Genomic DNA, 25683 nt, shown 5'->3' with positions numbered 1-25683 from the left:
TGGCCCATTGGTCCAGCCCACCCATCTCCCTCTGCAGAGCCCTCCTACCTTCATGCCTAACCTGCTGTCATCTGCAAACTTACTGAGGGTGCACTCGATCCCCCCATCCAGATCATTGATAAAGACACTGCAGAGAACTTGCGCTAGTGCTGAGCGCTGGGGGTACAACCTCAGGGGAACGTGATAAAACAATAACACAACAGCTGCCCCAAGTCAGCATTAAAAGGCAGAGCGTTGTGCATGAATACAGGGAGAAATGGGTGTGGCAGATCAATACAGCAGCTCAGGAGTGGGAACTGTTCCTACATCCCTGACCAAAGTAGCATGGGAAGTTAGAGTTGACTGAAGGTGCTTTACTCCTGCAGGCCCAAACCTAGAACCGTGGGGGTGTTACAGGTCAGGACTCCTAACATTTCTTCACTCAAAATCTGACTCTTCCCATCTACTGAGATCAATTTTGGAAATTCAGCCAGCTCCCCTTTTAAAAATGTTCTTTCAAGAGATCTAAAGAGACAGGAAAAACATCCTTCAAAAGCAGTTCCAAGATGAACAAAATATCTTGACTTGACACATCTCTGGTTTATCATATAAAAGATAATGTCTGAAGACTGCTTCTCCCAAAGACTTGAAATGTATAAGAACAGTCAAAATGGATTCACCACTAGATACAAAGGTTATACATCTCTCTTAGCAATGGAGGTGCATATACACACATCTGCACACTGCCCTTCACCCACAACTAACACAAAATTCTGCAATTATATAGTATACTATGAAAACTGACCTTTATAGGAGCAGATTGTATCTCCATATTTTCTATTACATTTAATCTCTCTCAACTGGAAATAGTGGCACAAATATTTAAGTAGGTAAGAAAACTACTGAGATTATTCTAAAAAAAACATCAAAATGTTGGGGGGAAAGTTAAATAAGTGTGTTAGACTTAGCTATAAAAGATACTTAAAGTTCACAACTCTTCAGAAGCATCTCCCAGTGTTTTATTTGCTGTAGTGTATTATGACTTGCACAACATGACATTGTTTGAATGGTAGTAGTGATGATTGTAGTGGTAATCTTTAAAACTCAAGCTTGCAAATACATGCTAGGAATTCACAGCAAGTTTACAGTAACTCTTCTAAAGCTGACAGATCTTTCCACCTTTGTACCTTCCATCATTACAAGCAATATTCTGAAAATGCTTTATGCAGCTCAAACTTCCAAACCCAGAAATTTCATTACCCAAAGATTTCAAATTAAATAATCCAAGAAAAACAGGTCCTTAGCAAGAGGTATCTTCTTATTACACATAAAGAAAATAAAATGAAAATCAAGAACAGCAGCAAAGTAAATACAAACAAGCATCTATTTTTATGTAAACAATAACTGTGTGATCAAGTAGGCCAGTCTAGAGAGTTGTATTTTGAGGAGATTTCATTTTTGCAGGGCTTAGAGCTGTTATTTCAGATAGCATGCATTACTATCATGCATGTGTATTATGAATGTGATGCCCTCAGGTTGCGGCTCAGAAATGATGCTGGTATGTATGCAACTAGGTAACCAACTGAATACAGAAAATACTTTGTATCATTCTGAATGATACTCTTATTCTCTTATTTCCTTATGAAGATGAATGAACATAGAGGAACGTATTTTAAGAACACAATTGAAATTTAAGCTTTGCCAGTTTCACTGTCAATTGACTAGAGCACCAATTAATCATTTAAAGCTTCCCTACTAGTATGGACAAAACTTACTTTAAAAAATAAATTGTTTCCTAAAATGTTAAACTAATTTGTTTCATACAAATTATCTTAACACATCTGAATGAGAGGGGAAGGGGTGGAGGTTATTCCGTTGGGGATAGTTGTGGACAGAAAGAAAAAAAAAATGAGGATTGCAAACATACAGGATTTACTGATACTTCAGTAAAAAAAAAAAAAAAAGGAAAAAACTTAGCTGCACAATTTTTAAATACGTTCTCTATTAACCTATTAACCTGAAGAGTCTTGTTTTATTCGAATAAAATTCAGTTTTTCAAATTTCAGACAAGTAAAAGAAATACTGTCTCTTCTGTTTAGGAAAATAATTCCTGTAGTATTAGTACTTATCTAAAAAAAATGTACATACACAAAAATCTTTAAAGCTGCTCTAATCTATATAAACTACCAAGAGCAATTAAAAGTTGCAGATGAACTACTGCACCTTGACATTTAACCAAGAAAAACTGACAGATATGGAAAACCACTCAAAACAGCCAATGACCATATATACAGTCTAGATCTACATTAGGGAATAAGCACATTAATTCTAGAATTATATATTTATGGAATTCATTTTCCCTTTTAATTAATAGAAAACAAACAAACAAAAAAAACCACTGATTTAAGACTATAAGCACTAAAACTGAATTTCATCCTTAAGATAATTCCTGCCTCTCCCATATCACATTTGTGAGTAGCAAATCTAAATAATGATTTCAAAAAACTGCATTCAATAAAAATTTGAAAAAAATATTTGCATGCCATTGCTGAATAAATAGCAGCTTTGTATAAGCACTCACCTATAACAGTCTCTTACTCATCGGTAGCTATGCTATTTATGCAGGATTCTTAAAATGGCGTCTGACAGCACTGCACTGCCTCATTCCTGTACTGTAGTTAAAATGGTAGCAGTTTATTCAATAACAGTATCTCTTGTTTAAACAGCAGTGCTGTATTCGAAGAAACCATCTAAATATCAGAAATGATTTGAAGTATGACAAAAGGATACCTGACATCTGAATGTTTATCTATAAAGGCACAAGACGGAGTTTTGTGAAGTCACAGGTTACTAGGGAAATCACTCAATTTTAGATTCACTCTCCAGTTTGAGCCTCTCATATTTTATGTTTCCTTTTGTAGAATCCCCTGCAAAATGCTCCATTTCTACTAAGCAATTAAGATATACAAAATGTTTATTCAGCTGTCTGCATACAGCAATGTTTAAGCTAGTTACCTCTGCTGACATGCAGAGCCAAAATAGATATTTTTAATTTAAAGGACATGCAAGTTCTTTCTAAAACCTTACTCTTTATCCAGTACATTCAAAATAGTGCCACAAAAGAGAAAATTAGGAGCAGGAGGAAGACCCTTGGTGTTATACGGTCCTCTGTAAGACTATAAACTCTAGAACTGAGGCCCAAGCAAGGCAACAAGAATAGCTATAGACTTCAGAAGCCAAAACCATGATTTGAGAACAATCATGTTTGAAAACAAAGGTCTATACTGGCTACATTAAGGATGTTAACATCCCGCTACAACATAATTTTAATCTCTCAGTATTAAACAGATGGCACAACAACTACCAGTAAAGGGTTAACAGAAGGATGACAAACAGCTATGAAATAAATAAATTTCCATTTCTATGTAGCAATTTCTAAATTAGACTTTAACCCATGGATATGGGATACACTTGTTTAAAAAAAAAAAGTATTAAAAAAATACTTCCTAAAGACAATTAAAGGGCCAAGCTATGTGGCCTACTACAATGGTTTTCAGCCTGTGGTTTGCAGACCCCTCAAAGCCTGTGTAGTACTTTCCAAAACTATTGCAGAAAATAGGTAAATCAAACCTATTCTATTAGGCTTAAATTAATTATATTGGGATTCATATGCTCATGGGAAAATGTTAGGGATCCACAAATAACAAAATTTCAAAATTGATGTCTTAGTGAATAATACAACATTCTACACGGGCAAAGGTTATGTTCAACTTTCATGATATTTACAGGATTCAAATCAATATCCTGAATTCCAGACAAAGAAGAGGAGCACTTTCACAGAGATTTACCACCCCTTATCCAACCGTGCTGAAGTGGTACCATTACTATGCAAAACTGACCATCACCGATCACTTTTCAGCTACTGGATCCACATGACCAATACACTTGAAAACAAAGCAAAAACAAAATCAAGAAAAGCCAAAACCAACAAAAACAACAAAAAAGCAAAAGTGATATCACAAAATGGGAGACAGCTCAGAAAGAAGAGCCAACTGAAGTTTGTGAACACTGATATGAAGAGGTAAATTTATAGCTCAATCTATTTTTGATTTTTGAGCATGAAGTCCCTTTTAGTACGTGCCTCTCTAGTATCACTGTAGGTTTTCCCCTACATTTCAATATTCCTGCCTGAAGAGAGAGGGAAAAACATCACATTTGGAGTGGTTTATACTCTACACTTTTTTCATTCTCAGTATGTTAAGTAGTGTCATTTGTTTAAAGAAATCATTCATTTTTCCCTAGTACTATTTAGCTTCCAACTAAAACAGCTTGCCTGGGAAGAATAAGGGAGGCATGTAGCTTTTAAAAAGCTACTGTTTTCATCATAGCTTATAATCCAGATCACTCCTTTGTTTTTCCCCCACTGCATTCTTTGTCCAACTAATTATAAAAGTAACTGGATGCTGGCACTAAATAATAATGCCTAATCATACTCATCCTGGACAATACAAATTACTCGTTAGTAGCCAGAAAACTTAAAGTGCAATTATACGATTAACTGCTAGTTACATTAGAATAATGGCCATTTACTACAAGCTGAAAAAAACTCAGCTACATTGTTTCATATATGTTCTATCTAACTGTGAAATTCACAAGATCCAGTCCTATAAAACCTTGGGCAGAAAGAATATGTGCTTTTCCCCCGTGACTATCACTTTAACAAAACCCTATACTCCATCTGTCCTGAACAGCAGAAAATCTGCAGAGTGCTTCTTATTATGCAATCTATGAAAGTGAGTGATAACATCGTACCTTGACAAAGCACCAAAAATACATGAAATTCTTCAGCTTGGCTGAATTTGCTTTACTTAGGTGGAACAAAGATGGTAGAAATTTCCAGAAGGCCTTTCTCAGTCTTGCCACTGCAATTGTCAATCTTTAACCTACCCTCTGCTTCTATTGGCTCGAGTACTCCATGGAGCAGCGCGATTGGGCTGATCTGTAAAACAACACTGCTGTCTCTACCTTGCCTCAGACATCTTGCTGCAATGCAGACATTTATTTTTTGTGAACTATAAAAGAATTATATTTGAGTGATTAAAAATAGTGAACCTTAACAGACTCACGATGCTATGTTTCATTTCATGTACAAGGGCAGCTTACACAAATATGCTTCACTGTCAGCAATGTGTCTGGAGGTGCAGATTTGAAACAGATCCTAGTTTAACAAAACCTGTGGGAGCCATTTTAATACAAGCTTTTTGATTGCAGATCACTTACTCCTGCTTCCTCACATTAAACAAATATTATGTTGTGCAATTTTTAAGACTGAAAGTAAACTGCTAATGTGTATAAACTAGTGCTAGGAAAATTATGTCCAAATGTAATTTCTGTTTTTAGCAATTGAAGAACGAAGAACAGAATAACTTCTTAGCTGTGTTAGCACCTTTATGTATGCTGAAAACTGCATTAAAATTGCATACAAAACTGCTATCACATGAAACTCAGAGGTACAACACAGCAGTGTTTTAGGTTGCAAATTGAACTAGAGATTCTTACAATGTAATTTTTTTTTTTGTTGGGGGGGATATGCAAAGTGAGGTACTCAGAGTAACATACAGGCAAACAACTAAGCAGAGGTAAATGCCCATGTTACACCATGTTATCTTGGTAACCTTCTATTGAAGTTAACATGCAAGTGTACCTAGGTGCAGTCATTTTCAAAGCTACCTGAGCTCTAAGTTCTTTCCTAAAATCATGAAAGTGTGTGAACTGCCAAAAAACAGCGCAAAAATTACATTAAAGCACAAAACAGCATCTTTCCTCTGCTTTTGTAATGTTTTTCGTGATCACTGAAAACCTACTTGTTAAAACATGCATGAAAAGGTTACGATTAAAAGCTTAATAAAGGGCACAAAATGTTCTAAATCAGTTATGAATCAAGCAAGCTTATCTGAGATTATGCTTTGTATACTATCAAAAACATACGTCCATTAAGTACTATTTACTTTACTTTGTAAGGTCATTTCATTGCTGAGTACTAGCGCTTTCATCACACCTTACAAACCTAACGAACAACCAAACTGCGCTTTACCCTACAAACATGGTAATTAAGGATCTACGAACAAATAGCAAGTAGAATATTTTTCACTGGCCTGAGGTAAACAGGAAGTATAAGCTTCAAACTTTAGAAGCAAATTATCAAAAAAAACGTGCATTCAAATTGGAACAGTTTACACGTACAAGTCCCTTAAAATGGACGCTAAACAAATCGGATTTTTTATATGGCTAACCACTAAAATCACTTCATCTGCTGGACTAACTGACCCAGTAAAAGCAAAATGTTTGGAAAACTATTAAAAATGTTCAGAGTAGCATGCTGCTTACTTACCAACTGTTCAAGCACCCATCTCATTTTTCCAGTTAAGAAGATACAACAGGCTGGCAGATTTGGGAATTGATCAAAAAGGAATTTCTTGAAATAATTACGTAGCATTAAACCAAAAGTTAAAAAAAAGACAAAAAAACAAGAACGAACAACACGTACTACTGTCATGAACCACAGATGATTTTATATCCTCTGGACTCCACAACAGAACTGTGGCTGATACAGTGTAAAACAAAAAGGCACAGATAAAAGGTACATTAGTTTATTCAAACTATGTAAAAGAAGAAAGCTAACAGTTCAAAAGCATTTTCCATAAAGAATCAGATTTGTAAACTGATGTACTGCTGCATTTTATTGAGCAGCAACCCATTTCCAAAATCTGCAGCATAAAAACTCCCTTTTAAAGGAACAAAATATTAACCATACAGTGTCTCTCAGAAAGAGAAACACATTGTATTAATTATTCCTGCAAGAAAAAGAGTTCAATAATCGTTTTAAGTTAAGATAAGCTGCATAAAAAACATGATGCAACAGCACACCACCACCTAGGCCCAATATCTACAATCTGCCATTAGCACTTTTTGCTGATGTCTAGGTTTTTAAAAATCCCGTATTTTTTCATAGATAACTTATCTTAGCTATTCCATCCACTGTTTAGAAAGGTAAACTTGCCTGTTCTTCTGTCTGCCATTATCCCTGCTTGACTCCCTGTAGGGCAGTTAAATGCATCTGCTCCCTAGCTTCCATTTTCTCTTCAGCAGGCATGTGACACAACAGACAATAGTGCTGGCAAACTGCTCAGAGAGAGAAAGCTTCTTTGGAATACCAGGATCTTGTTAAATTCTAAAAACACCATCCTCCTGTGCAGAAGTAGGTATGCCAAGGTTTTGCCAGTCTGCAAAATAAAGCTGTGGCTAATGGCTACTAACCATGTGACCCAAGAAAGCAAATTTAAACAGTTTCAACTTAATAAAGTGCTGTGGTGTGAGTTTTGCACAACAAATCACAGAGAATCACACTCTCAACCCACAACTCATAGGTCTTAGAGAAAAAAAAATGTAAAAAGTAAGGCTTACCTCTGTGGATGCATTGTTAACACAGTGTTATGTCAATACTTATAAAACATGGAGGACAGGCTCTCAGTACTCAGACAGAAAGGGCTTGGCACTTCAGCTTGATGATCTGTCTTCCCAATAAAAGCTAATCCTGGATTGGCTACTTTGCTAAATCTGAATGTAAAGCTTCAGGGGATTGGCTGAAACACTTCCTGAGCGATTATCTTTGTGCAGCTCTGGCAAGCAGGAGCCATCCTGTGCAGAGAGGAGACAGGCTAAGCTAGGCCCGTGGCAGCAAAAGAAACTTGGGAAGGGCCCCCAAATATCCACCTCCCCTATAAAACACACAGATTTTCAGGCCGAGGGAAGTGATCACCAACTGCCTGCCTGAGCAAGCGTGCCCCAGCACGCCGCTGCTGAAGGCAGTTGGATATTTTAAACCTGAGGAAGGAAGAGTTCACCCAGGTCACAAAAGCTACTCGTTCCAAACAAAACGCTAAATTCACTTATCTGGTGGCCCGCAACGTGTTGCACAGGGAAAGCGAGGCCACAAGAGGACAAAACGTACCGGAAGTGAACGTGCACAGGAGGGACGGAAATCAAAATGTGGAAATTCGGGGAGAATCCTCCTGCACACCAACACCCACAGGAGCAAGCACACGCTGACAGTGCGAGTGTTTTACATACTGCACGCCAAGCCCTGCATGGGAAAAACCTGACGGCTGATTTCTACAGAAACTAAGATACAAAAGAAATTGCATTCTCAAAGAGGGTTGTTGGCATTCGTTGCGTGCCTTCCCCATTTATAAAAAATGCTGCAGAGAACAGCCCAAAATATCAGTATCACACCAGATACTGTACTCTCAAATTCCCGCCCCCCCCCCCCGCGGCCCCCACCTTTCGGCCTGCTAGGGCTGGCTGTTCAACAAAAATCTGACTTCCGTATGAGTCCGCTGCAGCTGCAGTTTCCTGTCTATTAACCCTGTAGGACTTGGTACTTTTTAAGATATAAGGCAGGCCCTAAAAAGAAGTAGAATTCTTTATGTGGCACACTGTCGGTCTGCTTTCACAAAAATGTTAATATAGCTGTCCAGCTTTTTTTTTTTTTTGCTTTACCTTTTATCTTCTACTGAAATTCTGCAAATGAAACAAAATGAGAAAACAGCGTGGAAGTGATCCATTTGATCTCGAGCCAATTCCCAAACATTTTATTCAAAAATGCATTAATTCCTTTCCCTAAAATTCTGTGATTCAGTTCTCTTTCCTAATGCAGTGAAAGTGGGAGGATTTATCACTGTGCCAGGAAGGAAGAAAGTGTCGACTCCATATGAGTATTCCAAAGGTCAAATCTTTAGAAATGCCCCACCAAGGCATTACATTCTGTTCAGAATTTTGCGTCTGTATTAGGTAGTTAGGTATTAGCATTCTATAGCCATGAACAAATTATAATGGAAATTGTAGACGAAAAGGTGATTCTGACACACACTGCATATTATCAAAGGATTATTTATACAAAAAGAAGAACTAATGGAGTAGTAGAGAGAGAAATTCAATATTAAAACAATAATTATCAAACAAGCTGAAATAACAAAAGCAAAATAAACGTCATGCCAACAGATTTAGAATTGTGCAAAAATGATTATAGAAAACCCTCTCCCATAAATCAAGACCAGTTGCAAACAGAATATATGCACTTCACTAGCTTTACCCAAGTGCAAATTATGCCGAAAACAATCACCACAAATAAGGCTTATGCCCCCCCTTAGCTCCAACCAGTATCTTTCACAATATAACTACTTCACCATACAAACCTCTTTGCTTGTGAGCCGACATGACTCATACCTATGCTACCCAGTAAAATTAATACTGCTACTCTGCATTGTCCCATACTGAATTCAGATTGTTTCTTGAGATATCATTGTCAAAGGAAAACTGCCAAACCATCCTATCACCATGCTTACATTTTTTTGTGTTCCTGTGTTTTAGGCCGCAACAGTGGATTAACAGCCCAGAGTATAAATTCTCATCTCGTAAGTAATTCTGGAGTCCCTGCTGGAAGCATTTTCCCTTTTTAGCTTTGGCAATGTTTTTCAGGGCAGGGAGCAGGAAGGCTCATGGATTACACTGGCAGTTTGTTCTGTTTTAAGAATGTAGCAGAAACTAGAGTGCTGCTATAAAGGGAGTCATACAGCCCACTGCAGCAGCAAGACAGCACTGGAAATGCATGACATTCAAATGAACACTTGCATCAGTTTTAACAGTTTAAATCATTCAAGATCAGTTTCTTTTCTTATTGCATACCTAAAGCCCTATGCCACTCAGAGATACCAGCCCCCAACACACAAATATCCAAATTTTGATCCATGAAGCATATCTAAGTAAGAGGATTATCGGCCATTAACATTGATGCTCATTAATTGACTGCTCTACTTCAATATTATTCTATTTATTAAATATATATCCTAATGCCAATGAAGTACAGCAAGGGAGTAAAACTTAACACACTGAATTTGTGCATGCCTTGTGCTAAGCCAGACCTGACTCCGAGAATGCAGCAGCGCTGATGGTGACTGGGAACACTGCCAAACTGACACGCTTGGACTGATAGGAGAGAATCAGCATGCAGCAGACAGAAGCAGAAGCAGCCTTAGAAAAGGCCTAGGGTCCTATCCTCTTGATTCAAGAAAATGGTGGCCCAAATGCAAAAGGAAAATTTATAATCCTTCAGTGATTAGCAAGAACAAGGACGAAAACGTAGAAAGTAAATCTGACAATTGCATTCAGCCATTAGACACGCTATTAAAATAGCCAAAATAATTCCATCAGGAATCAGGAGGGAAAAGCATTAAATATCCTTCTCTTTGTTTTCTTGTCCCTACATACACTTTACAACTGGAGGTACAAGCCCAGTATAACAACACACAGGTACATCTGGAAAACTCAGAAGATTCTGTCTGTTAAGTTACGATGAACTCATGTCCTGCGCGACCGATTATTTTACATAGGAGTGGTGAATTTTTTTGGAGGGGGAAGGGAAGGGAAGGAAAGGAAAGGAAAAGAAAACAAAAGAGAGAGACAGGGGAAGCTAAAAGCTTTGTTAAAGCAGAAGAGAGGGCGGAGAGATTAGATTAGCTAGTATTTGTCCTTTTCAGTGCTTTGGAGATGTTAAAGGAAAACATGGGTGTGATGCAGGAAAAAAAAAGGCTAAAGAGAGAAACCAAGGGAAAGATGGAAAGCACAAATACAGTCAAAAGGAAATTAAAGATAACAATGTTAGAAGTGCAACCTACTATATTTAGAGCTCTTTGCAAAGAACTGTGCCCACTGTGCAGAATCTCCAGAAAGTGCACACATCAAACACCACTGTCAAAAAGAATGAAAAAAAAAAACCAACAAAAAACAGCATTTTAAGCAACTATACTGCTAAATAATTGTTCTTGAGGCTTTCCAGTATATAAATCACACCAAGGAAGAGAATTTTTTATGTGACAGAAGCAGGGGTTTTGATATATTCCCCTATAGGAAGCAGCCAGTTATTCACAGTCTCCCCAAGAGTAAGTACTGTAGGGTGAAAATATCAGTGGCAGAAAGGGAAACACAGGTGATGTTTTCCTTTGACAAAAGATGAAACTTTAAAAATAACGTTTTGAACAGATACACAAAAGGAAGAATGTCATATTCTCAAAGGATTAGCAAAACGCAAGAGAAAGACATTGCATTTAAGGGCTTTTAGCTTCATCCTGCATTTCCAAGTTATGGACTGAGAATGCTAATTTCTAGATTAGGAACATGAAATATTGTAATTCGGTATCCTTCCTTTAAGAGTCCCCTCTCCCCACCCCCTTCTACGCTTTAATCTGAATCTACCCAAGTATCAGTAACTGCTTAAAGACCAGAGGACAAGACTGCCAGCTGACAGAGAATCCAGCAAGATCTGGAAAGGCAGCTCCTGAAATTTTAGAATCATGCTGGATGCTAAATTTATTAACCTGCCTAAGAAGGCTGGTAATTCTGTAAATTACACCAGAAACCACTGCTGGAGAACTGCATTTGTCCTGGCGAACATCTTTGCATACGTTTGATTTAGGTTACTTGTTGTGGATGACACTGATCAGTCACTATCTACAGATTAAAATTCTGATTTTCTTTGTAATACACACTGAATGTCTGGTGCATTATGAAATTTTCTTCTGACAGCCTTTTTAACTACTGCCTCATGTATGTTTGCTTCCAAAGAAAATCTCCATTCACGTTCAATCATCTGCCAAAATTATCTTTACCCCCCCCCCAAAAAAAAAAAAAACAACACACACCCTTGAGCCTTGTTTTAGCAGCTGTACCTTTTTCAAAAGAGGTGCTATGGCCTATGTTATCTTAAGGCATAAGGCCATATATTTAATCTCTTTCACCCCTAGATTAGACTTAACAGCTGGGAGTAGGGCTGTTGGATATCCTATATAAAACAGGATTTTTGTTAGTATACATTTAAATTGGATGTTCTATAGGAAATAGAACAGATATAATTTATTTTGTATTTGATCTGCAACCAAATTCTTTCTTCAGTTACCTGGAAAGCAGCTGTGGGACATACGCAGATATACTGCACGTCAGACCTAAAGCATATCCACCTTGAAGTTGAACCACACCAGAGTGCATGTGAACTTATCACGGCCAGACTGTGCCAACACAGTGATGAGCCCAACCCACTGCACATGCAAGGCTTGTGGGTATCAGGATGTAGAAACCCTGCATGAGAACTGCATACAAAATCCTGAAAGAAGTCTGTGTTTCACCAAGGGATTCTAATGCCCAAGCGTGAGACATCCTGCATATAGCATTTATTCTGATATCATGGCCTTCCCAGGAAGACAGAGGAGTCACTACTGCTAGGGAAGAATTATTTAGGACAGACTCTAGATAATGCTAAACCATAGTCCCATTACTGTGGTTTAAATTTTTCTTCTGATTATTTTTTTCAGTCAGCGATTGCTTGGTTTACATTTTAAATCATAAAATTGACTTTTTTTTTCCTTCTATCATTAGATAGAAGAGTATTTTTTGTTGTCGTTTTGTTTTTATTGTTGGTTGTGATGGTTTGTTTTTTATATACAAGATGATTATCTCACATAGGAGTCCATCAGCTAAAGCTCATACCAAATATTTAAAGGGATGGAATTGCAAATTGTCACCACAGCCATTTTCCTCTCACCTAGACATATACTTCATCACAACCCAATGCAGGTCTAAACTGCATCACTCTTACTTAGAACCTCTTCCGTGCTATTCCATCCAGTAAATTTGCAGGCTGGCTTCAGTTTTAAGGCTCTGCATACCCTTTCTTCCAATTCCTATATTTATCTCACTTTTCTAGTTTGCCTTTCAAGAGCAGTTTCTTTTTCCACCACAAATGCTCAGTCCTATCACTTTCACAACAGCTTAACGCATAGTTTCACCAACTTTTTTTTTTTTTTAATTAGAAGTACTAACTTGAGCATCTCCTCATTCCCTACAACCATAGCAGGCAGCTCAATCACACTTAGAATCACAGAATTATAGAATATCCACACTGTTCTGTATCCAGTTCTGCACTTCTTGCAGAACTGTCAGTATGGTTACATGGAGAACAGGATCAGTGAATCAAATATTTACTCTGCTAACTTTAACCCATTGCTGCAATATCACTTGTAGTGGCGTGACTAAGAGGACAGGAGTGAGCAGCCTGAGATAACTTAAAAAGTCGTTATGACTAAAAGAAATTTTTGTGAAACTACATGCTGAAGCACTGGATCTACATTTTTACATTATTAACTATGTTCTGTTCATGCCTAAATGACACTGTAGATCTGTCCTCATCTCCTCAACCTTGTGAAAGGGCAGGAAGAAAGAAAGCCTTTGAAATATAACCACATCTCTGAAAAGAAGCAAGACTTGTTTCCAGTTGTGGCATTGTCTTGTGAAGCCAGGTGAAAGACTTGCCCATAATCAGCACATACTTCACTCACAGTAACTAACATCTCCATAAAGAGTTGAATTGATTTTAGAACTTTTACAGATTGTTATTTTTCATGCACTGTTGGACTTGCAGACAATGTTGACTAAGCCGTCCTTATCAGGTGACAGGTATGAGGACTTGACTGAATTAGTGCCACTGTAAAGTTGTTTCAAAAAGGGAATTACCGTAAGGAAATGTATACCCACATCAAAGAACATAATTCTGAAAGAGCAGAAGAAATCAAGCTGTATTTATTCTGCTTGCCAATAACATAATAAAATCCAAGTGTGTGTGTTAATTAGGTACACAAATAAGTCTTTACTGATATAAGACTAGTCTGCAAGCTTTTTCAGTAAATGAACTTCACTACACTTTTTTTTTTCTAAAGCCACAAATCCTCACATGACATTAGAGTGAAGAGATGTCAGATGTAAGCGATTCAAAAATGAGACTGTATGCAACATTTCAACCACATAAGGAACTACAGAATGAAAGTATAGGGGAAATGTATTTACTTCTGTGTTTAAGTTACAATAGGCCCAAGAACAACTCAAGCAAAATGTCGGTTTACCCCTTTATAAAGCATTATTCTGACTTCTTGTATAACGGTCTTGCTTAATCCTAGCTTTATACATTTGCTGGAATATAACAGCACAATGCATGCTTGAAAATAAGTTGTGATATTATTCTGCATTTCAGTGTGTCATTAGATATCCAGGAAATACCAAGATACTGCAGAAGTGGCAAAAGAAAATTCTAAAATTGTTTCTTAAGCAACTCTATACAACATCCATTCATAGGCTGTTGGAGGATAGAATTATTACTGTGACCCTTGTTTTATTGTCCTTCTCACCATCCCTCAGCTGTATTTCTCTTAAAATCACCTCAGATTCCAGTCCTGCATTTTTAATCTCTTAAATATCTGCATTCAGATATCTATAACTACTACTCCTTTCAAGGGATGTGAGAATATCTTGAAACAGCCAGTCCTGGACAATAGCAAACATTTTAAGAAAGAAAAAAAAAAAACATTATTCAGGAAAATTAAAAATGATTTGCTAGCTGTTATAATTAAGTTCTAATTTACTGTGCATTTTTGTTCATCTTCGTATGATAGCAGAAAAAAAAGCAGCAATAAAAATATAAAAGGTAAAACTGTACCAACAATTCTATTTAGATAGAAATATCTACAAATTAAGATAAATTATATGAGCTACATAAAGACTGACAAAAGAAATGTTTGCGACTTAGACCACCAAAAGGGTCTAAAGCAGATACAGATTATCTGTAGTTCTGCTCTGGTAGTTACATGCTTGTAAACCTCACCTACAAGAGCTAATCCACAAGGATGAATACACTTTTTAAACTGCAAATTTATCAAACCAGAGACATTATTTGCAAATATGTTCAGGGCTTGGCTCCCAAATAATGCCTTAGAATTTAATGAAACAGGATCATTATTACATAAGAGCTTACGGACACTGAAAAGGTTCTATGACTCCCAACCCCATTCCCAACCACTTATTCCAACTCCTTCCATCACACTGGATTTTCTATTTGTATAAGCGAGGAGTGAGACAGTTCTGTTTGCTCAATTTGCAGAAAACTGAATCCTACAGCAAGGTTAGATTCTGCAGCCACCAGTAGTGACTGGAGGGAGGGAGGGAGGCTGACGCTTTCAACTGGGGGCAGTTAGATCACATTGTCTGTACTGCCCCCTCTGTTCCCCAAAGACACTGCTATGAAAAGAAAATTACATACAAATATTTGACAGTTCTCTGAACTTTCTGTGCTTTGACTTCTCAATGATAAAAATCTCTCCTATAGCCCTTGCCACTATCTGCAGTTTTGTGTGAGCTTAGTTCCTTGCATTCATGTGAGTAAAAGGAACCTTGCAGTGTTTGGCCTTTTTTTTCCCCCATTTTTTCTCCACAAGAATCTATATTAAAAATAAAAATAATATAAAACAAACAAACAAAAACTCACAGTATATTTGCAGTGAACATTTGAGTTTATTTACCTGTGTCTGCTTTTGCTTATGAAAACGTAGATCTTGATGGAAGGATAGCATAGAATACTACCAGCCTTTCACACTGCACCCAAAAATTGACACTAACATTTTTTTCTGACAGCCCAGAAAAGAAGAAAGGGACTGTATGAACTAAGAGCAAGCTTTTTTTTTTTTTTTTTTAAGAATAGAGGAACATAGCCACATAAGGCAGGGCTATCAAAAAAAAAAAAAGAAGAAGAAAAAGGCAGCTGTCTGCATAATATATAAAAAAACTGGTCTTACTTAACTCATGTAATAATTAAAAAAACTTCTTCAGTATTGCTTCTATTTGCAAAGGTTTGTAAAACAAATGCTAAAATAGGCAATTTTAAATAGCGATTTCTTTGAAAGTTAAGGTTGTTTCTGCTTATGGATAGGATTTTTTTTAAAATTAAAAATAATCACCTACTTACGTTTTTATATGTATTTGTTCCTCATGTCAAAACACAACAAAAGTTTATATAATTGTTCAACAGCATTTAAATATTTCTATTTTGTGAAATTTTCATAAGCACTTAAAAACAATGTAAATTATTTAAAGGAAAAACAAGTTTTAATGCAAAACAGCCAGGCTTGTCCTGTAACAAAACCTGCATGCTGTTCCACATTTGTTGTCAAATGACAGCTTCTAAAACTGGAGCCTTGGACTAAACAGCTTTGTAGGTAGTGTATCTGAAATGTTCTTTGCCTACTTCTGCATGTAACCTATTGAAATGGGATCCTGATCTGGGTATTTATATGGGGAAAAATATTCAAAAATAAACAACTTTATATATAAATAAAAAGGACATCTTCCCCAGACTTTTAGAAAAGAATCAAAAAACAATCTATGTCTACTCACTCAGATGTGTTACAACACAATACCCTTCTATATCAAATGGCCAAAAGCTGCTTTCCCTCACCTCGTGTGTCAAAGAAAAGGGTAATAATTTCAGAGATTTGGCACTTTTTCCTACATTGTTCCCAACTTTGGTAGAAATATAGCATCCCCTAGTGTTCATTTATTTCACTGAAAAAATAAATATGGTCAAATAATCACCTACCTAGAAAACGCTATTCAGAACTTTTTTTTTTTTTTTTTTTTTGTGATAGGATTCTGTATTCATTTTCACTTCCAGATTTTGTCAGAACTCTCTGGTCTGCCTGATAACCACAGACCATCTGAGAGTTAGGGTTTCCTCATGGGACACATATCTACTGTTCTGCTGTACATGCTGCTCTGCTGCAGCAGCAGGAAGAAAAGCAATTAAAGAGCACATGTAAACCCTTCTCCAAGCTGGTGTCAACGCCAAGACTGAGGCTGAGCCATCCTATCCTGTCCGGCATGACTTTTACACCTGCAGTTGCCATTCTGAGCCCCCAGACCAACCCCAGCCAGCAGTGTTCAGTCGTTCCTTAGTGAGGTCAGCGTGGAACCATTTGCCCTGCACTTTGATGGAAGAGAAGACTGAAGAGCCTGCATACCTTTCCTCATGCTAGGGCATAATCTTCCTCTAGCCACATCAAATACCTCATGTGTAAGTTTAATTCTGCGAAGACAAACAAGCTTGATGCAGAGCATTGGAAATCATTATTAAGTCTCAGTCCATATATGTTTTTGGCATATAAATTGCAGTTAGGCATCCAGTTATATGTAAACAAATCTTAGTAAACACAGATAAAAAGACAAAGGCTAGAAATAAACCTGGAAACAAACTGTTTCTTGTATGGTGCAGCAGTAGACAGAAAATACTGAAGCAACTGGGACTTCTCTACCAAAGCACATCAGGAAATGGAAGAAACTACCACCATCAGGGGACACTCACATAACCGCAGTAAACATATATTCAAAAGATCTCAACCTGCTCGTGACAACACTGTCTGAAGAATAGGAAGGCATATGGGCCCTCAATAAAAATGTACGATTTCATCACAAATTTTGACCAGATTTCTTCAGAAATCTGTCAACACTGGAGGATGTTTTGAATTTAGTAGTCTTGCACTAAGCACATTTGATTTTTTGTTTTGATATGTTTGATTTAAATTCAATTCTATAACACTAACTAAAAACCAAGCAGATTATCTGAGCTTTCATATTTACATTAAAAGTGATCAGTTGCAATCAGAACATCATTCATTCTCAACGGCATATATACCCATATGTCTTTCAAAATAGGGGAAAAAGTGTATTTCTTTCAAGTAGCATGTCAATCACATTTTGTTTTATTCTATGTATCGTTGTATTCTGTCTTACAAGTTAACCCAGAAAGGACATAATGGCCCAGCTCAGAATATCTGTGTTCTCTGCAGTAACCCAACAGACATACAGATCTAATTCACCTAAAAATGCCACACACAATGTGCTTTGAGAGAGGAGAATTTCCAATCACATTTTCTCAACCTCTGGTTTCCCTGACATTTTTTAAAGATTTTTTTCCCGATAACAGAAAGAAACCACCTTACTTTGATAACATTGATCATATAAACAAAATGTAAATGAAACTAACTCTCAGAAATTCTTATTGAGAAAATACCCATGCAACACATATACATTAGTAAAAATCCTCCTCTTCTGGATGGCATGATGGCACTGTTTTGCCAGCTAAAATGATAGAAAAGAGCTATACTGCAAACTGTTTTAGTTAACCTTTCCAAGTAGAACGATGAAGTGCTTTAGAAATGAACCTCTCCATTTGTCAGCTCAAGCATCATAAGAGAGCTTCTCAGTTTTGTCATTAAAATTATGAAGTACTTTACTTAGTCCGTCACTCCTCTCTGCCCAAATCTTCCTATGTCAACAGAATAATTCAGACAACTACAGAGACATCTAGCAATGCTGATGTCCTAGGATATTCCATGTAGCCTCTAGCTTCCACTCCCCAAGGCCAAAAGTCACTGCTAAGCCCCATGTCATATATGTGAGCCCCAGGAGGATACCTCAGCTCCCAGAAAGCACTTAGAATTACACGAGCTACTTCTACTTAGGAAGCCAAATCCCACCCTTTGAAAAAGTTCTTGACTTGAAAGTCTAGTTGAGGTGCTTGTTAACAGCCACCTGGAACATCAAGGAATCAAAGTTTTCGCTCTCTCTGAAGAGATGCTTGTACAGGCTGTACAGAACAGCCAGAATTAAGATATTCAGACAGATGGACAAAAATTTATAGAAGTTCCCATTACCTCACCTGGTTCAAACTACTATAGCCAATTTGTCAAATTTTATACAATGCTGCTTCTTACAAAGAGATGTCTTCATTGATGCTTCATTAATCTCATCAATGAAATAGTTTTATATGGTTACCATATAAACAAGAAAAAAATATTTTTCAGAACAGAGTAATCTTCTCAACATGAGTAGAGGAAGAAAGAAACATAAAGCAGATGCAGAAGATTTCTTGATAATTAAGAATATTATAAAATTCCTTATGAAATTCTAAAATGTATACAAAGGAAGCCATAACAAGCACCTCTTGTACCGTGCTCCACTAATACACTTGAAATTATACATCATTAAACCACAGAAGCATAGTCACAATAACTTCTACATGCACCTAGCACACACCTAACATTGCTCCAGTCACTGAAATAGTGTAGACTGCACCTTCCACTGCTTTGTACACCCAGATGATCAGGAAATATTTTTTCTTAATACCTCCCTGTCTGTTAGAGTAAGCAATTAAACTGGGAAAAGCTAATTTGATAGCAGGTTTTGTGGTGAAAAAAGAAAGGAACAGTTAAGTTCTTGCTTTCTGATACTGTTACAGTGGCAAGAGAGCTGGTCTTGGACAGAAAAGTCTGTATTATTCTTGTCCATATTTTCTTTTGTAGTTTAGGTTATACAAATTATACTAGTTATATTTACAAGAACACTATATGGTGTCTACTTAGTAATTCTCATTTTTTCTTTAACGCTTAATTGGTGTGACCACTACACAGAAGAGAGATGATGCTATTATTAATGGGGAATAAGAACAGATGCTTACAGAGAATATATAATTGGTGAACAGCTGTGACAGAATATTCCTTATTATAGGATAAAATCTAACAAGCAAAAAAAAAAGAAGTTTGTGAAAGAGAAAGGTTTCAGGGTTTCTCTGCATCTAGCACTTAGCTATTATTATCTGCCCTGCCCAGGCTCAATTGTGAAATTTCATTTGTGTGATCTCAGCCTCATAGTTTGCAATAATGTCAAATAAATAAATGTGTAATACAAATAGTAGTAAATTATGACAATAAATCCAGGAGAAAAAAAATCTCCTCTAAACTCCCTTCAAAACTTAGTGTTTTATTGCACTTTCAGTAGTTGTAAGGGTCAACAATTAAATCTTTATTTTTTAACCCATTTTAGGAGACTTGCTGCTAGGTGATTCCCCATCTAAGCAACTCCAATGTAATATGTAGCACACTGCTACATAGACACTAGCTCAGGAGATTTCAAAGAAAGCATAATATGTATTTATAAATATTGATTTGGGTAGGACAATCTTTAAAATGCTAGAAAAATTAAGGTAGCTTATCCATACACATAAAAGATAAGGAAACCAGATTGGGGAAAAAAAGGGGGTGGGGGGGTGTATTTTCAGTTTCAATTATTTCTAGTCATTAGTTTTTCCTTGACAGACTACTTAACGTATTAATGCATGAATGAAATATTAGTCTTTGCATTGTGGGGTCATCTATTGAAATGTCAGTTTAATAGCTTATTACATAAAACCCTAGGGTGAAATCCAGGTCCTATTAACTCCAGTGAGGCTGGAGTTTCACCCAGGACATTCATCTGTTTTTACAATGCATGGAAATTATAGTCTTTCAAGGACAATAAAATCTGTTCTAGGCAAATTAAAAATTATTAATGTATCTAAGCCCTTCTTGTGTCTATCGAGTAAGTAGTGAAAATAGCAGTTAATAAAATTGTTAAATTGACAGAAATATTAAATGGATCTGGAAGAGCTTTTCTAACCAGGAGTCTCTTTTTTATTTTTTTATTTTTCATTAGTCTGTTTTCTTGTATTACTGTTACCACTTTGCAACCCTCAATACCTTTTTATGCAAAACACTTTATAAAGCATTACTCTGCCCATTTAACAAATGGTAAAAACATGGAAAGGAGAATAAAATACTTTCCCCTTGTAAATGACAAGGTAAATTCTGTGTTACTCAGACCCAAGTGATCTGCTTGGAATATAAAAGAATTTTATATTTTGGTCGAAAAAAGGCATGTGCATTCTCTCTTCCTTTTGAGCATCAACACCCAAAAGAATCTTGAAATTGTGCAATATTTCTTCAGCTGATTTCTGTTTTCATGACTTCTTGATGAATCACAAGTTGCGGGAAAAAGCCTGAAAAAACATGAGCCTTTTCATTCCTTGGTTAAGCTGTATGCTACCTTCAAGCCAAAATAACAAAATTAGACAACATCAGGTATCAAAAGTTAATGGGCTTGAAAGAGATCTGGAACAGAATTAAGGCTTCAGTCTCAAGGACTGTTCTGTAACAAGTAAAATATGCTGGTTTTGTACAGTGATGTTAGCACAAGAGCATACAGGCATTCTGTAAGCATGAAAATAACCTTGCATCAAGATTAAACAAAGGCTTCTTTGGAAATAAGGCTAATAATAGGGAGTTTAGCTAACTAAAGCATTCTAGAAGCATGTCCATCAGCTTGGCTGTGATTTATAATACAGCCTTATAAGCCAGGTTGGATGGTGCTTATTTGAAATACACACAGATTTTGTTGCCAAAATTTCAATTAATACAATGTCTAAATACAAAGTTACACATGTTTTTTGGTTCTGTTAAAAGCCCTGCAGGCTTTCACGGCCTTCAGCCTCCCAAAGGTAAACAGACATGACTGCTAACAAATGGTCATGGCTCATTCACATTGTTCTTGTTAGTTGATTTATGAAGGCCTGGCTGAACATCACTGCTGGCTTACCTTTGTGGGTTTTTTTGTTTTGTTTTGGGGTGTGTGCATGTGGATTGGATTGCACTGGAGGTTTTCAGGATTAGACTGGATAAAATCATAAGCAACCTGGTCTGACCTCACAACTTGATCACACTTTGAATAGAAGTTCATCTACAGACTTCCTGAGATCCCTTTCAGCCAGATCTTTTTTATTATTATTATTTTGCAAAAAAAGTATATTTTTGTTTCTGTACTGATACAGTCTAAATCCTTCTCAAAGTTAATATTCAGGTAAAGTGACCCTGTAACATAAGTGTTCTTATTTACCAATAAAGTCAAAGAATAGGTCTGACCTGTACTTTCGTTCCTATTTATGCTTTAGTGGCAATTTTTTTTTTTTCAGGAAAAAATGTGATACAATAAATAATTCAGTTTATCTGAGGTGAAAACACATAGAGAAAAAAGTTACTCTTGAACTAATACCAATTATAGGATCCTTGTGCAGTCTCTATATATCATAGTGGTAATTATTTCAGATGACAACCTGCCTCTAGTACAAGTGGATATACTGCGTTTGAATATACTATTTTTATTCTTCTTTTATTTAAAAAATAAAATAAAATTAGGAAAATAAGCATGAAGTGCAATTTTTTTTCTTTTTTTTTGGGGGGGGGAGTGTTACTGCCATATTATTAATCTATCAGGGAGGAAAAGGAAATAGTTATTACAAAGACAGAGTCATAATAATAATAAAAAAAATATTTTACAAAATCAAATGCAAATGAGAAGTGTTTGCTGGAAATCTTTTAAAAGCTTTTATCTTAAATTTTCCCTGAAATAGTTTTGTTTGGAATTAAATCTGCCCCAGACATGGCCAAAAACATAAAAGCCTGAAAACCTAAGTTATTAGTTTATTATCATTATCCAAGCTGCAGAAAAAGCACATATTACTTTGACAATATAACATTAATTAGAATGTTTACATTTTCTGTTTTCTGGAATGTCATTTCTGACAAAACACTTTTAATATAAGAATTTTAATCAGTTGGTGACCTTGAAAGCTGTTCTTTGAAGAACAGCATATTGAGATCTACAAACTCCATGTGTAGGGGGAAGCACATTATATGGGAAATAGCACATAAGTGCAAAAAGGTATATGTAGAAATAAATAATTATATTGTATATACTGGATGATTCAATGATTGCTGTTTTACAAGGTAAATAAATAAAACTAAAACAATGCAGGTTTAGTGCCCTGTAGATATATATGATATACGCTAAAAACCCTGATGGGGTTGTAAAACCAACATAAACTAATGTACAGAGCTGGCTTTTTAGATGTATATATGAAAGCAGACTATTCAGACAAGAATTTGGCAATATCTGGAGAATCTACTTACTACATTAAATAGTGAAATCCTTTCAATTGCTCTATTTCTGTACAACTATAAATAACTCTAAAATACCTTATAAAGAACAACAATCCAACAAATACCAACAGATACTTTCAGCATAAATACATAACACTTAAGCATCTAGATATCAAAATCATCTTCATACCAAGCTACAACAGTACGATAGCATTTTATAAATAAGTGTTTTTAACTTAAAGGTTTTACTGAAACCCCATCGATAATGGCATTTTCTTTGTGATCTGAAAGATCTTTTTTGGTGTACAGTCAATATAGTAACAGGAAATAAATTTAAATTAAAACTATAATGTTGGTCTCCTAAATAACCTTCCCTTAAACCAATCATTCTATTTTTAGTTCAATTCCTCCCTGTCTTTCTAGAAAATCTTATGACTAAAAAAAATTAACTACATTTGACTTGCTAAATACAGTGTTATAAACTAGTTTGCAGTCACTTCAGCACCTAGTAGATAGCCTTCAAAAATGTCATGTTGGACTGTAATAAGATTTGCAGGTTGAAAGAAAGAACCAGCCTCGGAATGAAACAAATGGTGGTGTAAAGCCAGAGAGATATAGGAGCTTGTATTAGAAGTCTGGTCTTTTAAGAAGGCACTACTGCTTTAATGTATGCAAGAACTGTTCCACCTGCTCTGCAAGTAGAGTATTTATTTGCGTAATAGACTCTAAATAAAAACTGCAATCAGTCACCTCAGAAATTGCACATCATTGCATAACAGCCAGTAATTGATTACCAGATGCAGACATTGAACTGAATTTCTAATTTTGGTTTTTACAAAACAGCAAGATAGCTTTTCACTCTTACTTGCTACTTAAAATCTAGTGCTTGTTTCCTGCCTTTCTTAAGGCTCTACAATAACTATTCAATTATATATTATAGTAAAATGACTTCAACTGCTGTTTAATTGTAAAGGGTTTTTTGATGTATGACTCCCATTGAGTATTTTAATTATAGGGCTCAGACACAAATCCATTCTTTCTTCACTTCCCTGTCCCAATTACATGACCTAGCCTGCACATTATTAACACAGTTTCCTTTATTTCAGAGACAGTACAGCATCAAAAAATAGGCAGACTGCTCTCTAACTGTAGCACTGAGTTCTCAAAATTCACTAGGGTACACTTAATGGTACACAATGGTATCCCCTTTTTGCAAAGCTACATTTTTGTAAAACTTTTACGCAGACTAAATGCTGAGTTTCAACTCTTACGAAGTAGAAGTCTGCTTTACAGTCACTTATGAAGTACAAAGAGAAGCAAGAAATACCATACAGAAGCATATCAATCATCCAGTTAAAAGCCCTGTCTGCAAAAGTGGTTGGATCTTATATGTCAGAGGAAAGCACTAAACTATTTTTTTATGAAAAAATTATACTCTGACAGAAAAACTCCTTTCTTAGCTCAGCTGATAATTCCTTAATTCCCAAAAGGACAATGATTAATAGGCTCTTGTAATTTTAATCTCAGCTACTATTATTTAACCTTTTTATTATTATTATCATTATTTTGTTGCTACTGGGTCTTATTTTGTTTGGCATTAAATGCCAATTGTGTAAAACAAGAACATCCTGTTTAAGTTTTGCTTTTAGGTACAGAATAAATCAAAACACCTGACATATGTATCTTGCACTTTATTTTACTTCATATCTGTCATTCTCCTTCTCAAACTACGATAGAACTCTGTCCCATAAGCTGGAATTCCAACAACTAGATTCTGCGCAGGCAAATGCTTGGCATAAAGAGAATATTTTTCAAATGCAAATCATTCCATGACTGGAAATCCTGATCTTTTTCTACTTTGTCTTGTAAAACCAGTATCTTAAGAACAGGCAGACGGCAGACTGGCTCAGGTAGACTAGTCCCTTGCCCTCAGGTATTTCTGGGCCCCGGACAGATCAAAGAAGATCATCCTCACTTCAGTCATACCCAGATGATTCTTCCTTTCCTTTTGCCACATGACTATAACTGAAGACTGTGCAGAGAAATCACCTATAGATTCTAACCTATAAAGGTTATAATTTTTGATTTTTTTTTTTGCAAAAGGTAAAGAACCTCTGGCAGTCCAAAATCTGACTATACTCCTTCCATGATTTACAGAATGCACATCTCTTCTCTCATTTTTTCCAGCTAGTCCTTTCCTAGGTACTCTCTCCTTCCCTACACCCCAAAGAACAGAATTAATACATTTTTATGCCACTGAACTGCTCAATGCTTATGGGGTATGGTTCTTCCCCATAGGGAATCTATCTTGTCTATTTAGATCCTAAATGCTGCTAGAAAAGGTCTCTAGCTATTCTGTGTTTATACAATTCCTAACACCTCCCCACCTCACCAAAAATCCCAGTCTTGGATTGTCTTTTAACACACAAACACAAAAGGAAATCCTTTAGCCAATTTGAATGTATTTACTTTGTGATTTTTTAACTGTCTTACTTACCCCATGATGATGACTTTTTTTCTCTCTGAATTTTCTCAAATTCCGAATTAAATCATCTTATTTAACTGAAACATAAAATAAAGAAGTCATTCTCAGTTCCTTCTGCGTGGGCAAGCAGATCTCTGGTTGATTTCTACAGCTCTGCAAAATACATTAATTTCATTTTGCTTTCTAGATACTAGAAAAACAAATCAACAAAACTTAAGAAGAGACTAAGTATTAAATCCTATGCAGCTGTTCTCAAGCTAGCTGGCTGATGATAATTTTCTGTTTAATTCCTTTACTAAATAAATAACATGATAAATCAACAGAAAAGCAGAAAGGCTAGACCATAATCTTTTCTTAACAAGAGGCTAAGTTTTTGTTTTGTTTACTCATTTAATGGAAAAAAGCATCTAAGAATAGCTATGTTTGCAAAGCTCATTTGTTTAAAGGGTAGGACATTCAAAATGACAAGGTGGGTTGTATTTG

General features: G+C 36.1%; 1 protein-coding gene across 11 annotated transcripts in view; it reads right to left on the bottom strand.

Annotated features, from left to right (window-relative positions):
• Positions 1 to 25683, bottom strand: part of ZMYND8 (zinc finger MYND-type containing 8) — a 77631-nt gene that overhangs the window by 51519 nt on the left and 429 nt on the right. For 3 of the 11 annotated variants that reach the window (XR_014573173.1, XR_014573174.1, XM_083802178.1), the window contains exon 1: positions 7444 to 7596. Coding sequence is in view for 5 of the 11 variants with exons in the window: in XM_083802178.1 (XP_083658304.1) it covers positions 7444 to 7457 (14 nt within the window). In the remaining 6 variants the exon portion in view is untranslated. The other 8 variants (XM_083802177.1, XM_083802176.1, XM_083802173.1 and 5 more) reach the window with 7 other exon arrangements.

This window comes from Anser anser (genome assembly GCF_964211835.1).
Source record: "Anser anser genome assembly, chromosome: 16".
NCBI lineage: Eukaryota > Metazoa > Chordata > Aves > Anseriformes > Anatidae > Anser > Anser anser.
The sequence above is the reverse complement of the archived record's forward strand: the minus strand, read 5'-3'. Positions and strand labels throughout refer to the sequence as shown.